The sequence below is a fragment of the Adiantum capillus-veneris genome, chromosome 3 (genome assembly GCF_014529385.1).
Source record: "Adiantum capillus-veneris isolate H3 chromosome 3, ASM1452938v2, whole genome shotgun sequence".
In the NCBI taxonomy this organism is placed as follows: domain Eukaryota; kingdom Viridiplantae; phylum Streptophyta; class Polypodiopsida; order Polypodiales; family Pteridaceae; genus Adiantum; species Adiantum capillus-veneris.
Window position 1 is genome coordinate 134056008 of NC_140933.1, and position 25138 is coordinate 134081145.

The following is a 25138-nucleotide window of genomic DNA, read 5'->3' on the forward strand; positions in this document are numbered from 1 at the left end:
GGTCCCATTGGATTGACCTTCAAGGACTATAATACTCTCTCTCTCTCTCTCTCTCTCTCTCTCTCTCTCGATTTCCTTAAGTAATAGGTTTTGAGCAAGACTCGTCGGATAGAGCTTTCAAGTCTCTTGAAATTGTTCATACGTTAAAACTTTTCTATCCTCTCTCTCTCTCTCTCTCTCTCTCTCTCTCTCTCTCTCAGCACTAAAGGGCATGGGAGCAAAGAGATGGGATCTACGGCTGAGGGTGCGCACACGAATCTCAAGGAGATTTGAGGGATCAAAAAAATGAGGTGTGGGGTGCTGCGCGCAGGATTTGAACCCTGGTGGGTGCTGGGCAAGGCGCATGGCTTATCCAACCCCCCGTGCGCATACATTGACCATGGTGGGCAACAAACGCATGACAAGTAAACGTCGACAGGGTGTGCCCATGTCCAAGTTTACTTTTTGACGTCCTAGTTTACTTCTGGTGCATCCTACGGCCCTGCACGCCTTTGCTTTTGTGCCTGGGATTCTCAGCCGTAGATCCCACCTCTTGGGTTTCATTTAATGCCCCGTGCCCTTTAGTGCTGAGGCCCTCCTCCCCTCGTTACTAATTGACACCTCCATTTGGGAGGTGGGATCAATGGCTCACGATCACCGGTTGATCGTGACCGTGGATTGCCTACGGAAAGCAAAACATTCCCACTTTCTCGGATCTGGGACTTGAACCCACTACCCTCTCCCTCATGGGATTGACTTCAACCACTAGGCTAACGCGCGCTCGTTGGAAGGTGTGTGGGGGATAAGTTTATAGATCACGACGTCGCGAACAAGTTTACACCTAGTTCACACCGAGTTTTCACGGAGTTCACACCAAATTTGGTGTGGTGTGTAGGCCCTCTCCAATTCACACCTAGTTCACATCGTCTTCATGTTGAGTTCACACTGAGTTCACACCAAATTTGGTGTGGTGCACGTATCTTCGAGTTCACACTTAGTTCACACCTAATTCAAATGTCGATCGGACGGCCCGGATTGCACCCGCCTCGCGATGCCTAATGTGGGCCATTGATCCCACCTCCACCTCCCACCCGCCTCGCGACGCCTAATGTGGGCCATTGATCCCACCTCCACCTCCCTGAGGAGGTGTCATTTAGTGACGAGGCCCTCCCCCCCTCTCCTTATATCTATAAAATTCTCTCTCTCTCTCTCTCTCTCTCTCTCTCTCTCTCTCTCTCTAAATATAGATAGGCTACAAGCAACCCAAAGCAACCCAAAACACTAATGCACAAGACGCGACCCTCACACTCACTTAAAGGCGCAGGCACCCGCAGAGGTAGGCACGAAATTGGGAGCAGTGGTTGATCGTGTGTTTGGGGTTATGTGCAGGTGCTCATTAGCAGATGGATCGCAGGGCCGTACTGGAGGCGTTGGCATCGGCCAAGCGGGACGGTCCTGTGCGCGAAGAACAGGAAAAGCTGGCTAAACTCAAGAAACCCTCCCCTCAAACTGCCTCTCGGCTCCCGGCACAACGTCGTTTTGAGTAAGAACATATACTCGCTCACAGAGAGAGAGAGAGAGAGAGAGAGAGAGAGAGAGAGAGAGAGAGAGAGAGAGAGAGAGAGAGAGAGAGAGAGCATTTTTGGAAGGCACGCTCATGCAGGACTTACTGCACATCTCAAAACTTCTCTGTCTTCAGCGTTTTGTTCTTGGCCTTGATTTTCAAGGTCATTAAGTAATCAAACAATTCGGATTTATGCCCATATTTCAGTGTCTACAGGGTTTTATCACTAAAATCCCAAATTTTGTCCCTAGAAATTAAGTTTCCCATGAAATTACAACCGAGATTTTTGACGGGGATATATACATCACAAATTGGGATATGTGAGCACTCTAAGGATGCGGTCACAGTTGCACCAGTTATCAGTAATATGTTTCTGAGGGTTCCATATAAGACAAATACATGATGCATATGTGACTATGCAGGAGGCATAGCTATTTCAAAAAGTAATGGATAGCTATGCACCACGGGAGATCACTACCTAATCTGCATTGCTTCTTGTGTAATTGAACCACTAAGAGTGCCTCTTTCTTTTTGATGGCCAAGTGGTTTTACGACACTTGTTTCTCATCTGGTGAGGTATTTCACTTTGGCATTTCCCTTCACTCACCACTCCAAGGCCTATTTTGTCGTGCATGCATGAGTTTGAATCGTCTCCATCTTGGTGGTGATTGTTTTGTCGATCATGCTTCCCTTGCATTGGTGCTCTAGTTTGCAAGGTGGATCTGCTCTTGCATGTCATGGTGTTGTATGTATGTTTTGTAATTTTATAGTGGTCCTCAGACTATTGTACATTGTTCTATAAGTTGCATGGGTCAAGATTTTTTTATCTTAACCAACTACTCATTATATAGTGAGCTTAGCGAGGTTGTGAAGTGATGTTATTGGGAAACACACTCACACCTTAGCATTGATATAGAGAGTGGAAGAGAGAGAAGACAAAGAGATAGCTGAGAGACATTGTGAGGCATGAGAACATCTCGCAAAGAATGTTGTAGCTGGAAAACACTCTGCTTGTACTTGGGTCTATAGCCTTAGCATTGGGTTTGGGGATCATCCATTCTGTCTCCCTCTCACTACTACTAGTGTGTATCTTGGTGGTTCACAGTAGCTGCTTTGGTACTTGAGTACCAAATTTTAGTACTTTGAGAGTACCAAATTATATGGTGGTATGAGCAGCTCTTTGTTATTGGTACTATTAAGATTCTATTACAATACTAAGTTTGGTGATCTTTAGTGCCAATTTTGGTATCCGAGAGTACCAACATTGTATTCAAGGTAGCTTGCTTATGAATAAATTTATCTCTCCCATTATACCATTGTCTCTCTTATATATTTGATTACATATTGGTTATCCTCTCTCATATATCTTGGCATGGTGATCCATGGTGTCCATACATCACCGTGAAGGATCAAGAAGAAGAAGACTTCAATAGTCTTGTGAAGGAAATGACAAAGGCTGATCTGCACAGAAAATAAGCTTGGAGTTGAAGATTCTCAATATGCGCAATATCAAAGCATATATTTTAACACAAAATTCTTCTGTTAACAACATTTTAAGATTTCTTGTTAAAAGCTTCTTATATAATGAGCATGCAAAATATTCTACGCTTTCACCTTTGCTTAAGTGACTATGTAGATATGACGGCACATTCTTTGGACCAAGGCAAACGTCGGTGTCCGAAAGTGTTCTAGAGACGGTCCGAAGACAAAGACGACTTGGGGCCTCTTCTAACAAGCTAAATCAGGTAAATGTCAATGATTATGTTCTTTGATTATAACTTTAAGCAAGTCCATAAGAAATACAAGACCTTCCCTCCTCATCAAAATTCCTTGAAATGGAAAGACAAAAAGCAAGGTTTAACTTTCTTGCAGCTACTTCGGTTAATATTAATAATTATGCTCTTTGGTAAAAAATTATACAATAGCATATCAATATATAGCAAAAAGTGGCTTCCCCACGGTTACTTTGAGGCATAGTAATAGGGAATGGGCGGAACGGGGTAAACCATAGCGAAACGGCGTTCCGATCTGTTCTGGGTGTCAAAATGGTGTCAGGAACGGAAAAACGTTCCGGAACTCGTCCATAATAGCGGAACGGGCAACAAAATTCAAAAAAAGTAGAGTGAGAGAGGTTGCTGTTTGGGGGAGGTTTCAAACCTCTCAAGACTCACACAGGGGGGACGGGGTGTGGGTCGTTTTTTCTTTAAAAGCTATCATTATGGCTCAAGTGGAACGGGAAGCCATCAATATGGCTAAAGCCTCAAGCGCCATCAATATGGCGCAACTTACAAGCTTCATTGGGGGCATAGTCACATGAAACGGCGTTTCGGGGGGTCGAAACGGAATCGCCGTTTCTTGATCGTTTCGGACCAGAAGAAACGGCGTTTCGTCATGTGAAAATTGGCCAAAGTGTATTTTGGGAAAAAATCGGATAGGGAGCATTTACGTGATAGTGAACTAGGCTTTGCTCTGTTTTTGGCCGCGCGTGTAACAAACTGATGACGTGTCAAAGCTTAAAGAATGGAGCCAACTCTGGCCGAGGGGCCTAAACCCTAAGAAGAACAAGTAACAGAAGAAGTCCTCCCAACTTATAAGGACCCCATCCGATGGGGCCCCAGTGACATAAAGGGATTAAAATAAAGCAGGACTCGCACACACTCACACAAAGTTGATGACGTGGCAGCTGTATGGCAGGTTTTTGAAAATTGCGCTGGCATGATGACGTGGCAGGCTGTACGGATTTCGTAAATTACGCTCCTTTTGTACTCAGTAGGAGGAGATGGCTCTTGCTGCTCTGAATCTTCTGAAGATTGATAACATCCATTGGAATCTTCATTGTTCTCGCCCAGGCCCGGTTGGTCGGGCGTCACAGTTCCTTCCTAGTGGGATTCGTCCACTGAATCCATGCGTGCTGTGAGAGTAAAGGGATCGGATCTTTCGTAGAAGAAGAATGGATTGAGCTCTGATACCATTGTAACAGACTTGGACACTCCCAAGTCGAGAATCTATCACAAAACACGCGAGAAAATTGAAAAAACTGAACAAAACTGAGAGAGACGACAAGGCACGATGAAGTTCCGCGCCCAGAGAGATTGGCCCCACCAAAGACGGGCGCCCTTTTCGGTATTTCTTTATCATTAATGCTTCACAAAGTACAATGTCTGAGGGTCCCGGTCTCAGCAGTGCTCCCAAGCTAATCTGCCCGAGACTGAGGGGCACTTTATTTATAGGCTTTGGACCTTCCAAAAGTAGTGTACATGAAAAGCTTCAAGACTAAAAGCATCTGGTCCCAATTTCTAGCTCCAAAAGCTGCCAATGCAAATCGTGGAAATCTGTACGGGTGCTACGTCAACAATCAGTGAAATCGGCTCGTAGGGCGGTAGACTTTGGCTTTCACCTGAAACTTTACTTTAGACTTTAGGACACAGAGGAACGTCACGAATAAAGCTATGACTGGAATTCAACACTCCAAGACAAACCACGGCCTGGCAGATAGAGCGCTACCAAGCAAACGACACCCTGTTTGGCCCCAAAGACTGTTGCCCCTTTCGGTATTTCTTTATTCTTATTATACTTGAGAAAAACCTGTAAACTTCTACAAGCTGTCCCACTTTTATTGGGCTGAAATTCCTCTACTCCAACCTGATTTTGGCAACATAACCATAGTAGAAGTCTCCACACACAAAATTCCAAGCAAACATTGACGTTCCACGCACCTTAGAGCTCTTTGCAAAACCTGGCAAGAAATTGCAGCTCGCTGAATTCTGTGTTTTGCGTTCCGATCCGCGTGCCGATCACTTTTCTGGGTAGCCCTCGAGCTCTCGCACCTGTAGGGTCACTTGTCCCTTGAATTAGATGAGATTCCTCGCAGGAAATCTCTCTAAATTGTCCTGTACAAGCACCCAATGCTTTCCCGAGGCTCCCTTGACAAAAAAAAAACGATCCGAACGTTTCCACCTAACCCTCACCAAGCTGTCCAAACCCGTCCATGGCTGTTATTGCAGGTTTTTGACCCAATTTCGCCAGCATAACGGCGCAAATATCCCTGTAGGTCAAAAGTACACGTCAAGGACACTTTCCCTTGCGGTATGGAAGCTTTCCAGTGAGCTGCAGATCAATTTCAGCAAGCTGTAATTTTCTGTTTTGCCATTGTTAGGTGCTCACTGTCGTGTACACGCATCCCAAGGCCTTTCTGAGGCTCCCCCGGCAATTCCCTGCAGTTTAGGTGCAAAACCGCAAACCTGCAGAAAAACACAGCAGGCTGTAATTCGCTGTTTTGGACCGTCTCAGGGGCTCCCGCACACAATGGGACAGTTCCCTTTCAAAACAGCCGAGTTTTCACGCGAGAAAACTCTTTGTTTCTGCATTCCTTCGCGATGGAACTGTGCATACCTGAAGGGGATTAGCAATTAGCTAATTCGGTTCCTGTACAAAAGACTCTTGTCTCGGCAGACATGCATAAACCCCCAGAATTGTACATGGTTGTCACGTGACACATCCAACCCTATGTGTCCGTGGACAAGCTACAGCATGATCAGGGTCCAGTCAGTCCAGTTAGTCTAGATTAGAAGTGATCTGGCACTTTCTTGAGTCTATTCGTAGACCGTGTATGCCCAGTCACTTAGTGTAGATGCATATCCTCTGGTTGCACACAGCATGATTATAAGCATTGCCATCAGAATCCATCAGAATCCATCAGGGGAATTTTCCAGTGCATTTAGCCTATTTTACCTATTTTTGACATTTTTCACTTATTATTTTTAAGCGACTTTTGTTGGAAAGTAGGTAGGGCAATTTTATTAAGTTTGTATATAAGCAAACTAGAGCTAGCCAGAAGAGGCAACAGGAGCCAAGCTCAGCAGGCAACTTCTCAAGCAAGACCGTGGTGGACTTTCCCTCCAAGCAAGACCACCTCTCTCCCTAGCGTTTTCTCATCAAGGAGATTATCTCCAGAAGAAGCAACATCCCCTAGCATTTTCACATCCAGATACCATCGCCAGAACCCCCATTAGACAGCGTTTTTGCAGAGCCTTGCCTAGCGTTTTGCATCAGCCACCATCGCCAGTAGAGACCCAGCATGCCTAGCATTTTTGCATCTTCCAACGTTTGCAGATTCCAGCCTTTACAAGCATTCAGCCCTGGCCATATTCAGCAGTAGAAAGACCAGCAAATTCAGCCTTAAGAAAGTAGCAGATTCAGCCCGGAAAGACCATCAATTTTCAGCCTAAAGAAACCTTAGTTTTCAGCCCTAAACCTGCAGATTTTCAGCGACAAAGATCATCAGAAACCAGCCCCCGAAATCAGCGTTTTTTGGACTAGTCGCAGATTTCAGCCCATAGCGTTTTTATGACAGCAGATAAAGGATTGCAGTTTTGAGCCCCTTAGGTCGGTCTCGTCGTCATTGCCGACATAGCCTAGACTTACATCAGTCCCATGCATTCCATTTGTACCAGATTGTGCAATCATAAGTAGACCACTCTCGCCGACAAGAGTGGGGCCTTCGGAGGAGGGTTTTACAACGTCTCTGGTGTCGTATTCTCTCTCTATCTCTCAGTCTCAGACACTTGCACACATAGTGTCCATTCACTTTGTTTGTGATCATAGCATTCTCTCATTAAGAACGGAAGGCTCTCCCTTCCATAAGAACAAAAGGAACCTTGAGCACAGTTCGGAGCACTCATCTTGAGCAAAGTTCAAACATTCATTCCGCTGCACCTAACAATGGTCATTTGAGAAGCCCAACTAGTGGGGCATTACTATATGTGCAAAGGGGAGAGAGAGATGCACGAGAGCAAATCGGCGCACTACATAGAGCAAGGGAGAATTAAAGATGTGAGCACCTGCACCCAGTACTCACACACATTGTAGCACTCCTTATGGGTTGAAATCAGCCCCCTCTCTTGAAATGGGTGCCCCCTCTTCATGCAGACTGGGAAAGCTACTCAGGAGCCGCCATGTGTCCAGTTTGCCTCTTTTGAGTTAATTCCCTAGTACCCACCAACTTATAAGTGTCGCGAGGGGCCTAAATGACTTTGAACTGAACCTAGACACCCTTTTACTGCTCGGATTTGAGTGTCAATTGGCCCGACCCTCTCGTGGTTAGCTGCCCTTCTCGACTACGGGTGAAACTCTCGGCCGTCGGCCGTTTCACACTGGCCATACAATGTCCGGCCATTTGCAACTTCAAAAAGAGGGTCCCAAAAATTAAACAAAAATCATCGGAAAGAAACCAACAACTCAACTTAGCAATTGCCACGTCCTCGTGACAGCCAGTGCGATCCTCGGAATGTCCGTACAACGCTGTCACGTTAGCATGTCCACGCAAATTGGGGGTCCTTGCTTTATTTTTATGTTCTTGTGTCTCGTGGGTCCCATTGAACAAGACCCTCCCTATAAGTCGAAACCACTAAAAAATTGGATATTTCATTTTGGCCTCTCAGATTGGTTCTGCAAGTTGTCACAGCTTCTTCTGTCGGGAGTCTGTCCATTAGGTCATGTCACATCATCACTTTGAGAGAGAGAGAGAGAGAGAGAGAGAGAGAGAAGAGAGAGAGAGAGGATTTTGAATTACACACGGAGATTGGCATTGATTGCCTTTCTAGGAGGAGAGTCAATAGTGAAATTTAAGAACTATCCGGCATTGGATGGGAAGTGGATGGACACTCCTCAGATTTTGGAATTTTACCTTGAGGCTTTCGGTTTAGTTGTCTACTCTGAAAGATCCCGTGGATCAGCAGGGTTGAATCTGGTGCAGACGGGACTGCACAAGAGGAGAGTCACTCCGCTCCTTTGTCACAGATTACCTGGATGGAATAGTCACTAATTTTCCTTTGGATTTCAAGGATATTGCCGTGCTGACAAAAATTCTATTGTATGACTCTAATGAATGATGAAAGGGGAATTCTCGAGATTGAACCTGAAAATGATGTGTACTCTCTCATGGAGTGCAGGAACTGAAAGAGGAAATGACTCTAGCATTTCGGTCTTGAGAATCTCTGTAGACATGATCGCAATAAGGATTAGTTAATCTGACATCAATTAGGTCTGCGATGGATCTAGATGCAATTACTAAATACGTTGCTAGCAGTCATGGTCTGAGATTTGAAATGAATTTTTGTGTGATTGATTTGATTTGTCATGTGATGTGATGTGATGTGACTGTCGTCTTTGTACAAGTGCTAGATGTGTCTTGTCTAGTGCATCGGTACTTAAGAGTCAATGTCTATTGAATTGGTTTATGGCCTCAGTTTGTTTTGCAAGCATAATCGAGGGCGATTACCATTATTTCAAGAGGGAGGTATGTCACAAACTGATGATGTGGCATGCCAACTAATGGACAAATGCCGAGGGGACACCTAATAAGTTGTCCCAAACTTATGGATAATTGCCAAGAGGCCCAAAGGGACACTAGCATTAAAACAATTACGAACGAATTGTTGACGTGGCTGGTTGTACGGACGTCCGCGAATTACGTTGTTGACGTGGCATCCGTACGGATTTCCGCAAATTGCTTTGGTGGATTTGGGCACTAGATGCTTTTGGAACATAAACTTTTCATGTAAACTGCTTTTTTGGCCAAGGGTCTCCAAATAAGACCCAAGGCTCTCCCTCTAGCTCATTCAGAGCTGACAAGCCGGTGAACAGAGGAGAGCCAGGGCAATTGTACTTGCTCAATAGTTAATACAAAAAGAAATACTAAAACAGGGCTCCAGTCTTTGGGGCCAATCTCTCTTGACAGGGAACTACACTGGGCTGTGTCGACTCAATTTAACTGTGGTTTGATTCTGTGAAGTGTTTTAAGTGAATCTCTCTCTTGTGTCGCAACAGATTCTAGACTTGGGGTGTCCAAGTTTGTTACATCCGACCTTGCATCCATTCGTTTGCATATCCTGCAATCAATGAATTTCAAGAGAGAACATCTTGGATAGGTAGCTCTGCAAGCACTTTCTTTGCTTGCTGAAGGACACCACATTGGGCATTGTGAAGAAGGACATTTTCTTTCAACAACCCTTGACTAATAATCTTATCATGAATTCTTTTGCCCGCATCAGCATCTTGAGTGATGGCACATGCCTTCAAAATGCAAGCGTAAGTGATTGCACCTAGAGAGATGCCCTCGCTTTGCATTTGCTGAAAATAGCCCTGAGATTCCTGGCCTTGTCTCTGTTCAACATATCCTGCAATCAATGAATTCCATCTTGGACAGGTAACTCCTCAAGCACTTTCTGTGTTTTTTGAAGGACACCACATTTGGTATGCATATCGACCAAGGTATTGTGTAAGGTGTAGCGGAATGAATGTTTGAACTTTGCTCAAGATGAGTGCTCCGAACTGTGCTCAAGGGTTCCTTTTACTTACGGAAGGGAGAGCCTTCCGTTCCTTTAATGAGAAAGTGCAATGGACACAAACAAAGTGAATGGACACTGTGAATGAAGTGCATGAGACTGAGAGATAGAGAAGAGAATACGACACCAGAGACGTTGTAAAACCCTCCTCCGAAGGCCCCACTCTCTATGGCGAGAGCGGTCTACTTATGATTGCACAAATCTCTACAATGCTTGGACTTGCCGACGGCGTCAACGACGATGAGACGGGCTGAAATCTGAAAATGCTAATGGCTCAAATCTGCAAATATTTATCTGTTGAATTCTGACTCTATGTCGGTGACGATGTCGATGACGACGACGCGCTGAAAACGCAGATGCTGAAATCTGCGTTTTTCGGGCTGAATCTGTAAACCTTGCGGGATCTGACCGTGCGGCGAGGATCTGCTACGGGAAGGTGAGATCTGCGAGGTTTGGGGGTTGATTTGCGGTGTCTAAGGGCTGAAAACCGAAAATGCTGATGCTACTGTGGATTCCGTCGCGAAGATCTGCAAAAATGTTGGCTTGTTTGGCAGATTCAAAAACGCTAGGGCTGATCTTTGTGCCGATGCACAAACGCTGGGGTTTTGCGGTGGGAAATTGCTAACGCTAGGGCTGATTTGTTCCTTGTTGTCGCCGGGTTGATGCAGATGCAAAAACGCTGGCTGATCCGGGTTCTGGTCCAAAAAACGCTAGCTTTGTTGCGGTGATGCAAAAACGCTAGGCCTCTTGGGTTCTGCTGAGAAGGGCCTGTTGAGCTTGTGCTCCTGCTGCCTCTTCTACCAGAAAGTGCTAGCGCTAGGTTTCTATATATACAAACTTAGCAAAATTGCCCTACCTACTTTCCAACAAAAGTCACTTAAAAATAATAAGTGAAAAATGTCAAAAATAGGGAAAATAGGTATATGCACTGTAAAAATGCTCTTGATGGAATCTGATGGTCATTCTGTGTGCAACCGGAGCATATGCATCTACTCCTAAGTGTCTGGACACGCACGGTTGGCGAACAGACTCACAGAAGTGCCAGATCACTTCCTATTCTCTAAACTGACTTGACTGAATTGAACCCTGGTCATTGTGTCGCTTGTCCAGGGACACATAGGGTTGGATGTGTCACGTGACATATTGCCAAGCATGACGTTTTCTTTCAACAGCCACTGACTAACAATCTCATTGTGAATTCTTTTACCTGTATCAGCATCTTGAGTGATGGCACGCGTCTTCAAGGTGCAAGCGTAAGTGATTGCAGCTAGAGAGATGCCCTCGCTTTACATCTGTTGAAGACAGCCCAGATCTTCCTGGCCTTGCCCCCGTTCGACATATGTTGCAATCAATGATTTCCAAGAGAGAACATTCCAGAACTGGTAGTTCCTCAACCCCTATGATTACTTTCTGAAGGACACCACATTTGGCATACACATGGACCAAGGCATTTCCAAGCAGGACATTTTCTTTCAACAGCCGTTGACTAACAATCTCTTCTTGACTTCTTTTGCCTGTATTGGCATCTTGAGTGGTGGCACAAGCCTTTAGAATGCAAGTGTAAGTGATAGCATCTAGAGAAATGCTTTGCATCTGTTGAGATTCCTGGCCTTGCCTCCGTTCAGCATATCCTGCAATCAATGAAATTCCAAGAGAGAACATCCCAAATAGGTAGCTCCTCAGGCCCTTTTTGTGTTTTCTGAAGGATACCACATTTGGCATACATATCGACCAAGGTATTGCCAAGCACGACGTTTTCTTTCAACAGCGGCTGACTAACAATCTCATCGTGAATTCTTTTTTACCTGTATCAGCATCTTGAGTGGTGGTACACGCCTTCAAGATGCAAGCGTAAGTGATTGCATCTATAGAGGTGCCCTCGCTTTACATCCATTGAAAACAGCCCTGATCTTCCTGGCCTTGCCCCCGTTCAGCATATGCTGCAATCAATTCCAAGAGACAATATCCCGGACTGGTAGCTCCTCAAGCCCTTCGTATGCTTTCTGCAGGGCACCACATTTGGCCTCAGTTCTCCTACTTATTTTGCACCTCTTTAAAAAACATTCTTAAGTAGATATCAGTTCGTTTTTATCTTTTTTTGGTTTACAAACAAACAAGTTGATTGGTTTTTTTTCTTTATTTGATTTCTAGTGTGCCTTGCCTTTGTATTTTGTGTAAGTGGTTCGGCCTCGCTTTCTTTAGCATTGTCTAGAGTCCTTCGACCTAAGGGTTTGTTGGAGCATCCTCGTCATCCTCTCTGCAGTCTGCGAGGTCATGACATTGGGGATGCGTGCAAATTGTGCTGCGGCAGGGCGGGGAGTCGACAGCTCTTGCTGGAGATTGGTGGCGCGAGGATCTTGTAGGATGGTGGGCTCGGATGTGAGCTGCTGGGCCGCTCCATTCCTCTCTCTGGCCGTCTTCCTCAGCCAGCCCCTTTTCTTTTTGGAGCTGGTAGAGGCCGCCCCTCCAGACCTTGAGTTGGGCAGCATGGTCGCTCAGATCTGTTTTGTCCTCTGTTGTGCTGGGGGTGCTGGGTGGTCAAAGGAGAAGGGTTGAAGTGGTGACAGCGCTTCTTCCTTTGGTGGCAGCCTTGGATCCTCTTGAACCTGTGGTCTGGTGGTGCTTGATTCAGTTGCAGCACGTGAGGTGGTTCATTGAGGGCGTGCTGATTCATCTGATGGTGGTGTCTGCTTGTGGCAATATTTGGAGTAGCTTCTTGGGCATGGTGGTCACCGGTGGCAGCGGGTGCTCCATGGTGGCACCCTTGGAGAACTCTTTGGTGATGGGGACATCGGGTCCTGCCCTTTTATTGGCATGCTTTTTGGATTATTGCGATTGTAAGTTCTCCTTCTGGCCCTTATCCTTGGTTGCGGTGGTTACCCTGGTCCGGTTTGGGATAGGCTCTCTTTGTGGCAGGGGGAGTGCCTCGTGTGGCAGCCAAGCAGGACCTTTTAGTATCTTTGTATTCTGAAATGGTAGGATAGGGGCTCCTTGTAAAAGCCCTGTGTTTTGTCTTTTATGGACTGCTGGGTGTGAGCTGTAAATTTTTTGGTATTAAGACATTTCTCACTCACAATTTGTGAGTTTTGCAAAAAAAAAAAGAAAAAGTTCAAAGGTGTATATATAAAACTGTCCTCAAAATTTTTGTCCAAGTTGTATACATTAATCAATTGAGCCTTTGACGTTAATAATATCATATAATATAGAATGGGCGCTCGTTTGAGCTCTTTCTTCCTATGTTTAGCTATTGAAGGCGACTAAAGCCATCAATGAAATGAGCGATACAAGGAATGTATGGGTACTTGGTTAGGTTTCTGTCACATATGTCTACCCTACATGCGTGCTCTAGTGAGTGAGCATTTTCCATCCCGAAAACATCTATTTGGCCATGCCTTCATATGCATGGCCAAATAGAGGCTAAAATATCCTTTTAAAATAGTGACTGCCTACGACAAATATCATTCTACTAATTCAAAAATCCTTTCACTTGTTTTGAGTTGTGTAAATCAAACCTACCTCTCAATAAAGCATAGATCCAATCCTTTCTGTTTAGATCAACAGCTGCCTCTTGAAGAAATCCAGATTTCAAACTAAAAAGTCCTTTCTCTTTTATGGGATTGGTGGCTTTTGAAAGATTTTCTATATTTAAAAAGTTTTAGTTAAATTTCACTTAGCACAAGCAAATTTTCAAGGAATTTTTGTGCATTGTTTAAGAAAGGAGCTTTACCCTTCTAAGAAGGTCCCCTCTCTCTCTCTCTCTCTCTCTCTCTCTCTCTCTCTCTCTCTCTCTCTCTCTCTCGGACAATCCCAGAGATAGTAAATGCCTTTATATCCCCCCCCCCAAAAAAAATAAAATGAAAAAGAAAAAAAGTGCGCTCACGCACGCACACTTGAGAATATTTTTTAATGCTGTGACTATAGCAAGAGCCCTGAGAGAGAGAGAGAGAGAGAGAGAGAGAGAGAGAGAGAGAGAGAGAGAGAGAGAGCAAAATTGCAAAACTCATAGTTCCTGCTAACCAAAATTGCAAAATTCAGTCCATGCTACTTACGACCAAACTTAACCTAATTTGCAAAGAAATTTGACATGGAAGATGAGTTCAATTTGTAGGATGAAAGTTTGGTAGCACTTGGAAATAAAGATGCACAAGAAAGTCTTCCGGAAGCCGGCAATGAAGTTGACCTGCAAAAAACCGTTGGAAAAAAGGTTTAATCACACGCAGTTACATGAAATTATAGTAGATTGAGGATTTATAGAGTTTATGCCAATATGAATTTACTATGAAAGTATTAGCTTTGATAGCGTCCAAAGTCAACGGCAATGTATGATTACTCATTTCTTAATGATGATGATCAAGACCCAATTGAAGCTTTGGAAAGACAAGATTTGGGCTCACAAGCTAGAGAAGGTATAATAGTTGTTTTGCACATCATAAGATTATCATGCTTAGGGTTTGGGTTTAGGAATCAAGGCAATATACATTATTTCTTTGAATAAATATACCTAATTGTCTTCCATGAAGTATTTTCTCAAACTTTTATTGGCTTTCTAAAGAAAGCCTTGAAAGGAAAAGAGAATTAGGCGTACATTTGAAATTTTATTATTTCCTACACTCATGGGACCTAGCTTTTAACGTGGACAATTGATTTCTTGTTTTCTTTTAGTTTGTCAATGGGTACAAAATATTTGAAGATTATACCATCAATTTAGATAAGATGGTCAAAGGCTGCAAATTGTTTTGTTAATGATGGAATACCCAACACGTTTCTTTTTTGTTAATGATGAAGTATACCCAACACAATTATCATTAACCTTTTTTTTGCACCATTTATAGAAGAGGTGGTACAAGAGCCAAGAGGTACATCTCCTTCAGTTGTTGTCGAAAAGTCAAGCATGAGGCCTACCAAACATATGAAGGTTTCACAATCCAAATCAAAGAAATTGAAGCCAGCGACTAAACAAGAAAAAAGAGAGAAGAGAGAGAGAGAGAGAGAATCGCCTACCAAATCATCTTCTTTTGATTCCATTCCAATGCATTTTCCAACATCGAAAGAAATTCCGAATCTAGAGAAAAAAGGGAAAGAACCATCTACCAAAGCATATTCTTCTCATTCCACTCCAAGGCATCTACCAACATCAAAAGCAAGTCCAAAAGAAATGAGAGAGGACTCACATATCAAGGTAAGATTTTTCTTATTATGAAAAATGGTCACTCAAATTTTGAAACTCTTAAAAAGCCTTGAAAATTCTAGATGAGGAAACAAATGTATGGTAGTTAAAGCATTCTAGGGTACACTTTATGTAATATCAAGTTAGATTAGTATACTGGAATACTCTTTGCAAGAGACCTCCTCGCACTTGAATTCTTCTCATTGCAAGAGTTAGTCCGTAGTTTAGCACATATGAAAAATTTCATGTACACATGCTACATATCCAAGTACTCTTATATAAGAATTCCGCATTTCCTTGCATGATAGTTGATTTCTCATGTTCTTTGCATGTACTATTCAAAAGAGGTGTTTGTGTTTTGGAAAAACATGTTCTCACCTATAAAATTCCTAATGGGCTATGAATTAAGAATTTATACACTAATTTGTAAGGTTTATGACAACTCAATGTGATTCTATCCCAGGCTCGTTCAAGTCACCAACCAAAAAGAAAGCGATCAAGTTGCATCGATGAGGAAGCAAATATACAATTCAATATCACTAATGAAATTCATAGAATCATGGGGTATACACTTTTATCGACTTAAAGTTAAATATAACAGCTTCTCTCTTCTCTTTCAAAGCACATAGCCGTTTATGTGATGATTTTCTACATACTAGGTTAGAGTAAAAAGCAATCCTACAAGCAAAACAAAAAAATCAATCCTAGCATCTACATGCTCACAACCCATACAAGCTTAGGTTATTTGGTAATGTCAATGATCCAAATACCTATAGTACACCATATGACTATTCCAAACCTTGAGGTTCCCTAGGGCATACATTGTCGTTCTCTTTACTGATAAGGCACAATACTTTACGTAGCCGCTCCGCTTATTTTAGTAACCCAACCATCTTTGCATCTCTTGTTCACTCCTCTCTCTTATTTTGATGTGCTTTTTTTCCCCACAAATGTCAATCTTTTTTCTTTACGATTTCTATTGATTTGTAAGTGGGAGCTCCCAAATACTAAGAATGATATAAGAAAGCTGCCACTTAAAATCTAAAAAATATTCACGAGCCGTGCAAAACACATGTAGAAATTAAACAGAAAGAGCAAAATTTGGTGTGATATTACTAAGAAACATTGCCTAGGCTCTAGCTTCTCAAGAAGGAATGTCCACTTATGAGAAGAATACGGAAGTTCTATCATTAGATATCCTACTATTGTTTTATTGATTTGGCAGAATCCAAGTTTTGTTAGTCTCAAAGCAAGTGTATTGACATCTCCTTGCGGGGGGCGGGGGGGCATGTCTATGCTTGTACTGCTAAAATTTCTTTCAAAGGATCTTTTTGAAATAACTCATGAGAATAAACAATTATTACCAATCTTATTTCATATTGTAAAAGAATTTCTTCTTTGAAAATTTAATGATGTGTTTTTATTATTTATGTTTAAAGCTATGATCCAAGGAGGCATGCTTCCATAGAAGAAGATGATGACGACACAAACATGGTGTCAAGTTTTAGACAAGTGCAAGCAGAAGAACGCAAAAGGTTTGGATTTCTTATAAAATCAAAAGATGAAAGAAATAACATGGGATTTTATGTGGCTGACACTTTTATAATTTATGATGGGTAAAACTACCTAGTGCAAGAATTGCAAAAGAAGAAGATGCCAGGGAGCTAGCTCTAATTGAGCAGGAAGAGAAAGAAGAAAGGGCTAGAAAGAGAAAGAAGAAGAAGAAATAGTGTGTTGAGTGATGGAAAATAAGGTAAGCATTAAGATATACTTGAAAATAATTGATGTTTGAATTGCATTAGTTAGTCAAACTGTAGCATCACAACAATGGTCATTGCCAATTATATTAGCATTAGCATCATAATGGTCATAAGGAGAGTAACAATAGTACCAATTACATAATTTAGCATCACAATTATCGTAAGTGCCAAATATAGAAATATTAGCTTGAAATTAGTTGTAAGATGACTATAAGCACTCATAACCATGCTAGTGCTAGATACAAAAACATTGACATCACAATGATCTTTTGATCAATGTATTATCACCATGCTAGTGTCAATTACTTCCCATTTTCGGCCTATATTCTCAAAAAAGTTTGTATCTCAATGATAAAATACTTCAAATCAAGATACAATACATTTTTGGCCTACATTCTCAAACATTTTTATACCTCAATGATTAAAAGAGGCTGTGGATTTTTTTCGTGATAGGGTGGCGCCCTTTATGAGCTGATGTATCTGGCTATTTGTGTCTGGTTGTTGGTTGATGCCATGGCTCGGAGGGAGCATGGCTAATATTGTTACTTGTCTTGGTTTTAAATTTAAATATTCACTCTCACTATTGTGAGTTTGGCAAAACAAAAAGAGGAAAAAAAAGATAATATAATGAGAATCTTGCAGAAACGGTCAATACTTTATTCAACATTTTTCAAGACTTAACAACAATTTTTTCTCCTTATATCATCCAAGGCTTTTAAAAAACTATTGTAAAATCTTCTAGTGTAGAATTGGACCTCTTTTCATTTTTTAGATAGTAATTTTTAAAGTAATTGTGTCTACATGTGCATACATGTCAATGTCCTCAATTTGCTTATATACTTGTGTCGTAAAAAATAATAATTAAACGCCAATCTGTGCACATTAAAAGATGAATATTTGTATATATAAAAGAATGATATGGCTCTTAGTTTGTGTACGGTTCTTATATAGTATAGAGTGAGACTCCCTTGGTGGAGTGGTTCTTATTTAGTATATATATATACAAGTGAGACTTCCTTAGCGGAGTGGTCTCTTGTGGCGATAAAAACTATCAAGGATAGTCCACACCTCGCAATACCACAAACTACTATAAAATGAAAGAAAACATACCTCTTCTCTCATGGATTAGTAGATTAGATTTTTCCTTGCCATCCACGTATACTGTATACTATAATTGAATTAATCTTCCAAGTATATGTTACCATAAAGCTATATCTTGCTAGCACGTTTTGTAGTCCTAAATGATTTTTGTGAGTGCTACAATCGGAAGCATAGAGGGCCTACAAAATGCACAAAATGCCATGCTGCTACAAAACAACAGATATGCATACCTGAAAGACCATAGATGCAAAAAATCCAAAGCAAAGTTGATACGAGAGAAATAGAGAGCAAGATAGAGTACAAAAGCACGTGCAAGTGCACCCCCTAGAGTGGAGTTCTACACAGACACAGAGAAAGGAGAGGTGAGAGAAGAGAACAATGACACAAACAATAGGTGCAATCTCCCCCGGTGTAAGAGCGAACATTTTCCTCTTGCATGTATTTATTTTTAGATTTCTTGAATGCTAAAAGATGGATGCAAACTGTTTGCTCGGACATAATAATGATCATAGCTCATAAAGAGAACTTAAATAATGAAATGTCCATAAATGTGATAGCCTTTTGTTGTTGCTAATTTTGGGAGAACAGAAGCTAAAACCCTTCAATCTTTTCCCAAAAGGACCCTTTAAGATCAAAGATTCTCTTGGAATATACTCTCTATACCAATGCGAATGGGCGTGTGGCCACAGTCCCACCAATTTTTTGCATTTTTTTCAAATGGCCATGATATGAGAACTTTAACTTCAAAGACGAACAATAGTGCATTTACATTGCATTGCCGAGCTCTTTCCATAGATATGTTACATGTTATAGTTTTGAGGTACGTAGATATGGGCTATCCATGCCCCCCCTTTTATGTCCTATTATTGACTGAAATTTGATTGGTTGCTCTTACAAGGCCCTTTTGGGGTTCATATTTTTTCTAATGCATCTCTCGCACTTGGGATAGCAAATGTCCTCAATTGCTCAATAAAGAATTAACTATACTGTGAGCGATGAAAAGCATGGAGAAGATTTGGAAAGTTTCAAAAAAATATTTCAAACATGCATTTAGCATCTTCTTTAGGGTGGCCCTTAAAAGTCAAAAAATAACGATTGTAAATTGTGCCAGTGAGTGTAGTGGTGGTCTCATGATCAACTATTTGGTCAAGGATGAGTTGCTCTTCTTTACAAGTGTAGGTGGATCCGCATATATGTGCTGTGTAGGTAGGGGTCCTCAAAAGGGTTGTAATAGACTAATGTGAAATGCATTATGAATGTGCCAATGTGAAGGTAATTCTAAGCGAAATGAAATCTCATTTATTACAACAAAAATCTTGAATGGACCATAAGAACGAAGAGAAAGCTTTACAAAAATATTTGTATCAACACTTTTATTTCTTCTCTTTTCAATTCAAAGCATAACATAATCTTCTTCCTTAAGTTCATGGCTTTGCGGTACTTATTAGTATAAAGTTCTTGTGAATGCTTAATAACCGAGTGAACACTTTCATAAATGTCATAAAAATTGACCACAAAAGTGTCGGCTAGAAAGACATGAAGTAGGAGTAAGAAGAGAGCGACTATACACAATCTCAATGGAGATTTACTTGTAGCACAATGAGTGATATTGTTATAAGAAAATTGTAAAAGACGTATGTAATCGTCTCATTTCTTTGGTGGAGGAGACACAGAAGCTTCAATAAATCAATGATGTGCAATTAGTGACTTTTGTTTGACCATTAGACTCAGGATGAAATACATAGGTAAAATCAAGTATAGTACTAAGATTTTCAAAAATTGTAATCCAAAAAAGAACTATAAAATTTAGAATCTCTATCAGATAGGATTACCTTTGGCAAACCATGATAAGGGAAAATAGCTTTTAGAAAGAAAAGTGCATCTTGATGTACTGTGATAATTTTCTTGCATGGAATGAAATATGCTTGCTTAGAAAAATGATCAATAACAGCCCAAATCATATTATGGTTGTGAGCAGTGAGTGAGAAACCAGTAACAAAATCCATAGAAACCAGTGAGTGGGAAACTAGTAACAAAATCCATAGAAATGTTTTTCCAACGTCGTTTAGGAATAGGAAGAGGATGTAAAAGACCTAGTTTTTTACTTGTTCCTGCTTTGGCCTTTTGGAAAATCAAACAAGATAAAACATACTGTTTAGCATCACTTTTTATAGCAGGCCAATAAAAATCACGACATCAATTTTTGAAAAGTAACAACAAATCTTCTATGTCCAGCATAAGGTGGTTTATGCAATTCCTCTATGAGTAAAATAAAAAATGATTTTGTGATCCAAGTTTCTCTTTAAAGTAGAGAAAATTTTCTTGGATAGTGTATTTAAGAAATATATGCGGGTGAAAGCATGTATAGGTGGCCTGGAAAGTAATGTCAAGGACATTGCTTTTTTGCGCTTAAAAGTGGGTATTTTAAAAGTGCTTCAAATCTCAAAAAGAATATCACTCTCCTAAGGTACGTCAATTAAGTCTCCTAACGTACCACAATTAATGAGACTAAATGTAATTTATCGCTGAACGCTCGATTATTATCCGCCTCTTCTTTCCCGCTACAACGTGTCTGCTTTCTCTCTGCTTTGATTTTTCTTTGTCTCTGAGATCTCTCTTGGAGCTCTATCTAGCTCCTCTCTGTCTCTCTCTCAGAGAGCTCTTGCTGAGCTTTTTGTATCGCTCAGCCCCCCCCCCCCCCTCTCTCTCTCTCTGTGTCTTTCTCTCTCTAAGCATGGCTCCTCTTGTGTCTGAGCTCGCGCTCATCTCTCTCTCTCTCTCACGAACTCTATCTCTATAGGTTTCTCTTCTACTTGATGATTCTTGAGGTATGTAAACACATTATTATGCTTTGTTAGTATCTTACTAATTAGTGCAAGAAGTGCCATGTATTAATTAAAAGTATAGCATGTAGTTATGATTTGTATTGTATTTCTTGTAGAGAAATCCTTTGAAAGTACTGCAACAATGGAGCACAGTGAAGAACTGTCTATCAGCTCATCGTCATTGAGTAGAGAAGCTCAACTTTAGCGTCGAAAATTAATGAGGGAATATTGGGCTGCTCAGAAACGAAAGCAACGGTCAACTTTGTGACGGAAAGCAATACGGGGGAGATGGATGAAAGAAAGAAACAAAGGATATGTCAATCTATGGTACAACACTTTGATACATTAACCGTGGGAATGGATGCAAGTGGTAGGAAGGAAATCTTTGATGAACCTCAACATCCTTGCTTCCTTACTATGCAGAGTAAATCCAAAGAGTTGGAAGCAATTATGCTGAGAAACATCCGCAACACGTTGAATCATGTGAAGGTCCCAAGATCTTCAGACGAGTTTTTTGTGAAGAAATCAACAATGTTAATGTTGGTGAATGGTGGAAGTAAGGAGCAAAACACTGACATGAGCATACCGCAAGCTGCCAAGCTTATGGGGATCCACAAAAGAAACTTATATTCAGCCAAACATCACTTAATAGTGTCAAGTGAATCCGATGGTTTGTTCCTTGCATCTGCGTGTCATAGAGATGATGTACGGAGAACTCACATCACTCAAACTGTTAAAGACATAGTCTTTCAATTTAAAGACGGATGAGACGAGGGTGTCCCCCAACAAGAAAGATGTTTGCAGTAAGAGACTAGCTAGATGTTCATATGTAAAGCATCCAATCCACCTTCTTGAGGAGCCTCATGTAATTGATATATTTTCTTAGCACTTTTTATTGGTGCTACAACTCATATTCCTGCTACAACATTATGTTTCTATACCACTTTTTATTGGTGCTACAACTCATTACTGCCACAACATTATGTTTCTATACTTCTTTTTATTAGTGCTACAACTTGTTTTGGTGTTTTGCACCACTTTCTAGTAGTGCTACAACATTAAAAAGTGGTGAAACATTACTATACTGGTCTCTAATGTTAGGAAATAAGATGTAGCTAAATAGATATTTGAGTAGATTACTTAATGGAGAGAGATAGATTTCACACACAAGAGATTATAGAGTAGAGAGAGAGAGAGAGAGAGAGAGAGAGAGAGAGAGAGAGAGAGAGAGAGAGAGAGAGAGAGAGAGAGAGAGAGAGTACACACGATATACGTGGTTCACCCAATGTGGGTTACGTCCACGGGAAAGCAGCCACTCAATGGCTTTAGTACTTCAAAACAAGAAGTAGTTTACAAAGGGATTATACCCTTAATAGAGCTCCCGCCTTGCTTCACTCTCACCACCTCACACCCACCTTGTTGCATCAAATTCACACTATCAAATGTGTGTAAAAATGGCCTCCTTTTATAGGCCAAAAGGGCTGCCCTCTCTTATGAGAGGTAGCCATGTGTAGCCGCCCTTGTGTGAATAAGTCCAAATCGGACCCTCCAATCCGCCCATGTGTGGCTTCCCTTGTGTAGACAAATCCGCTTTTGAATTCGGCCACCGGCCCCGGCCATTGACTTTCGACCACCGGCCACCGGCCATTGACTACTGGCCACCGGCCAAACGATCGGTAGTTTTCCGACCACTTTTCGGCCATAATATTCCGACGAAAAGGAATATTCCGGCGAGGGAAAAAAAAAAGTCTTAGGGGCTTCCGTCCCCGAGGTCCCTAAAGTTGCCCCTGACTTTTGGCCGTGAAAATTTTGGTTTTCGACGAGTGATTTTCCTTCACGCACGATGGTTTCTCCTCATAATGGGGGCCTTACAAATGTGCGTTTTTACCACATAAAATTACAAGGGGTAAATTAGGCTCCATACTTAACAATCTCCCACTTGGAGACTGATCTCCAAACCAAACCTGTGAACTGCTTTCCATCCTGGCTTCTTATCCTTGAATGCGGATTGAAGATGAGCAAAAGCTCAACTTCTCCTTGTTGACCACCTTTGTAAACATGTATGCAGAATTTTCACTTGTATGCACCTTTCCTAGCTTTAGCTGTCCCTCTTCCAAAAGAGTGCGTATGAAGTGATATCTCACCTCAATGTGCTTTGTCCTTGAATGAAAGGCTGAGTTCTTCGCAAGATGGATAGCGCTTTGGCTATCACTGTACAAGACACAATTGTCTTGTTTGAATCCAAGCTCTTCTAAGAATCTGTGAAGCCACATACTTTCTTTGCTTGCCTCTGTCATTGCTACATACTCTGCTTCCGTGGTAGAAAGTGAAACCACTTTCTGCAGCTTTGAAGCCCAGCTTACTGCTGTGCCTCCAACCGTGAATACATAGCCAGTAGTGCTCCTTCGAGTATCTTTGTCACCTGCCATATCTGCATCAGCATACCCTTCTAGAAAAATATCAGTTCCTCCAAAATACAAAGCATTTGTTGTTGTCCCTTTTAGATACCTAAGTATCCACTTCACAGCTTGCCAATGCTCTTTACCTGGGTTTTCCATGAACCTACTCACCACTCCCACTGCATGTGCAATGTCCGGCCTTGTCCAGACCATAGCATACATTAGAGAACCTACCGGTGTAGCATATAGAACTTTAGACATATAGGCTATCTCTTCTTGTGTCTTTGGACACATATCCTTCGTTAGTTTAAAGTGACCATCCAAAGGTGTAGAAACTCGTTCTGCATTTTGCATTGCAAACCTTTCTAGTACCTTCTTGATGTAATCTTCTTGAGATAGCTTTATTGTCTTCTTCGTCCTATCCCTTGATATTTTCATACCAAGTATGCTCTTTGCAGCACCTAAATCTTTCATTGAAAAAGATTGAGACAGCTCCTCTTTTAGGTCTTTGATGTCCTGCATGTTAGCACTTGCAATCAACATGTCATCAACATACAACATTAGGATTATGAATTTCCCATCTTCCAAATTCTTTGTGTAGACGCAGTGATCCGAGTTGCATCTTGTGAATCCATGATCCAACATCCATCGATCAAACTTCAAGTACCATTGTCTTGATGCTTGCTTCAAACCATACAAGCTCTTCTTTAATCTGCAAACCATTTTCTCCTTACCTTTTACTTCATACCCCTTTGGTTGAAGCATGTAGATTTCCTCCTCTAAGTCACCGTGAGGGAATGCCATATTTACATCCATTTGCTCGAGATTTAGATCATGAGCAGCCACAAGGCTTAAGACAAGCCTAATTGAGTTCATTTTTACAACAGGAGAAAATATTTCATTGAAGTCAATACCTTTCTTTTGAGAAAACCCTTTTACCACAAGCCTAGACTTGTACCTTTTCTTCCCACCTTCTTCTTCCTTCACCTTGTATACCCATTTGTTTTGAAGTGCCCGCTTACCTTTAGGCAGCTCAACCAACTCCCATGTTTGGCTGCGATGTAGTGAGTCCATCTCCACTTGCATGCTCTTCGTCCATTCTTCTTTGGATTCATGTTGCATAGCTTCTTCATATGATTCCGGCTCTCCAGAATCTGAGATCAAGAGATGGTTGAAGGAAGGCACAAACCTTTCTGGAGGTCTACTTGCTCTTGTAGATCTTCGGGGAATAGGTTGAGGCTCCTCATTTGGTTGAAGTTGTTGCATATTGTCACCGTTTGCAGTCCTTGAGTCTTCACCGTGACATTAAGGACATCCCTACTCCTTAAGATTTTACCATCTTCAAGATTCCATAGGCAATACCCAAAGTCACCTTCTCCATAGCCAATGAAGAAACACTTTTTGGACTTTGCATCTAGCTTTGATCTGAGGCTTCCATCTATGTGCATGAAAGCCTCACACCCAAACACTTTGAGAAATGCATAATTCACCGGTTTATCTGTCCATGCCTCTTCTGGAACTCCCCCATCCAATGCCGTTGAGGGTGACCGATTGATTAAGTACACATACGTACTTACAGCTTCCGCCCAAAGCTCAAGCGGTAGGCCAGCATGTAGCCGCATGCTTCGTGCTCGCTCCATGATTGTCCTGTTCATCCTTTCCAAAATCCCATTTTGTTGAGGTGTCCTTGGGGTTGTTCTTTGCCTCTGAATGCCATTGCTAGCACAAAAGCTTTCAAAAGCTTGGCTGCAATATTCACCTCCATTGTCGGATCTGAGGCATTTAACCTTGGTACCTGTTTCATTCTCCACAAAGGCTTTCCACCTTTGAAATATGGAAAATACATCGGATTTATTCTTCATGACATAAACCCATGTTTTTCTAGTCGGATCGTCTATGAATGTTACATAGTACAATGAGCCACCAAGTGATGGTGTACTTGCAGGACCCCAAACATCAGAATGAACCAACTCAAGTTTCTTATTTTTTCTTTCATTT

The 25138-nt window shown here is 41.7% G+C and overlaps 1 protein-coding gene across 1 annotated transcript; it reads left to right on the forward strand.

Annotated features, from left to right (window-relative positions):
• The first annotated feature begins 1275 nt into the window (after positions 1 to 1275).
• Positions 1276 to 17253, forward strand: LOC147461750 (uncharacterized). The gene is made up of 8 exons (XM_086501732.1): positions 1276 to 1522; positions 3180 to 3288; positions 13997 to 14092; positions 14189 to 14294; positions 14721 to 15067; positions 15519 to 15619; positions 16495 to 16590; positions 16686 to 17253. The coding sequence occupies exons 1-8, from the start codon at positions 1383 to 1385 to the stop codon at positions 16783 to 16785; spliced, it is 1095 nt and encodes a 364-aa protein (XP_086357858.1). The 5' UTR covers positions 1276 to 1382; the 3' UTR covers positions 16786 to 17253.
• Positions 17254 to 25138: the final 7885 nt, after the last annotated feature.

Coding starts and splice junctions, on each gene's coding strand:
- LOC147461750 (XM_086501732.1), top strand. CDS start 1,383: ATGGATCGCAGGGCCGTACTGGAGGCGTTGGCATCGGCCAAGCGGGAC. Junction 1,523..3,179: donor CCGGCACAACGTCGTTTTGA/GTAAGAACATAT, acceptor GTGACTATGTAG/ATATGACGGCACATTCTTTG. Junction 15,620..16,494: donor GAAATTCATAGAATCATGGG/GTATACACTTTT, acceptor TTATGTTTAAAG/CTATGATCCAAGGAGGCATG.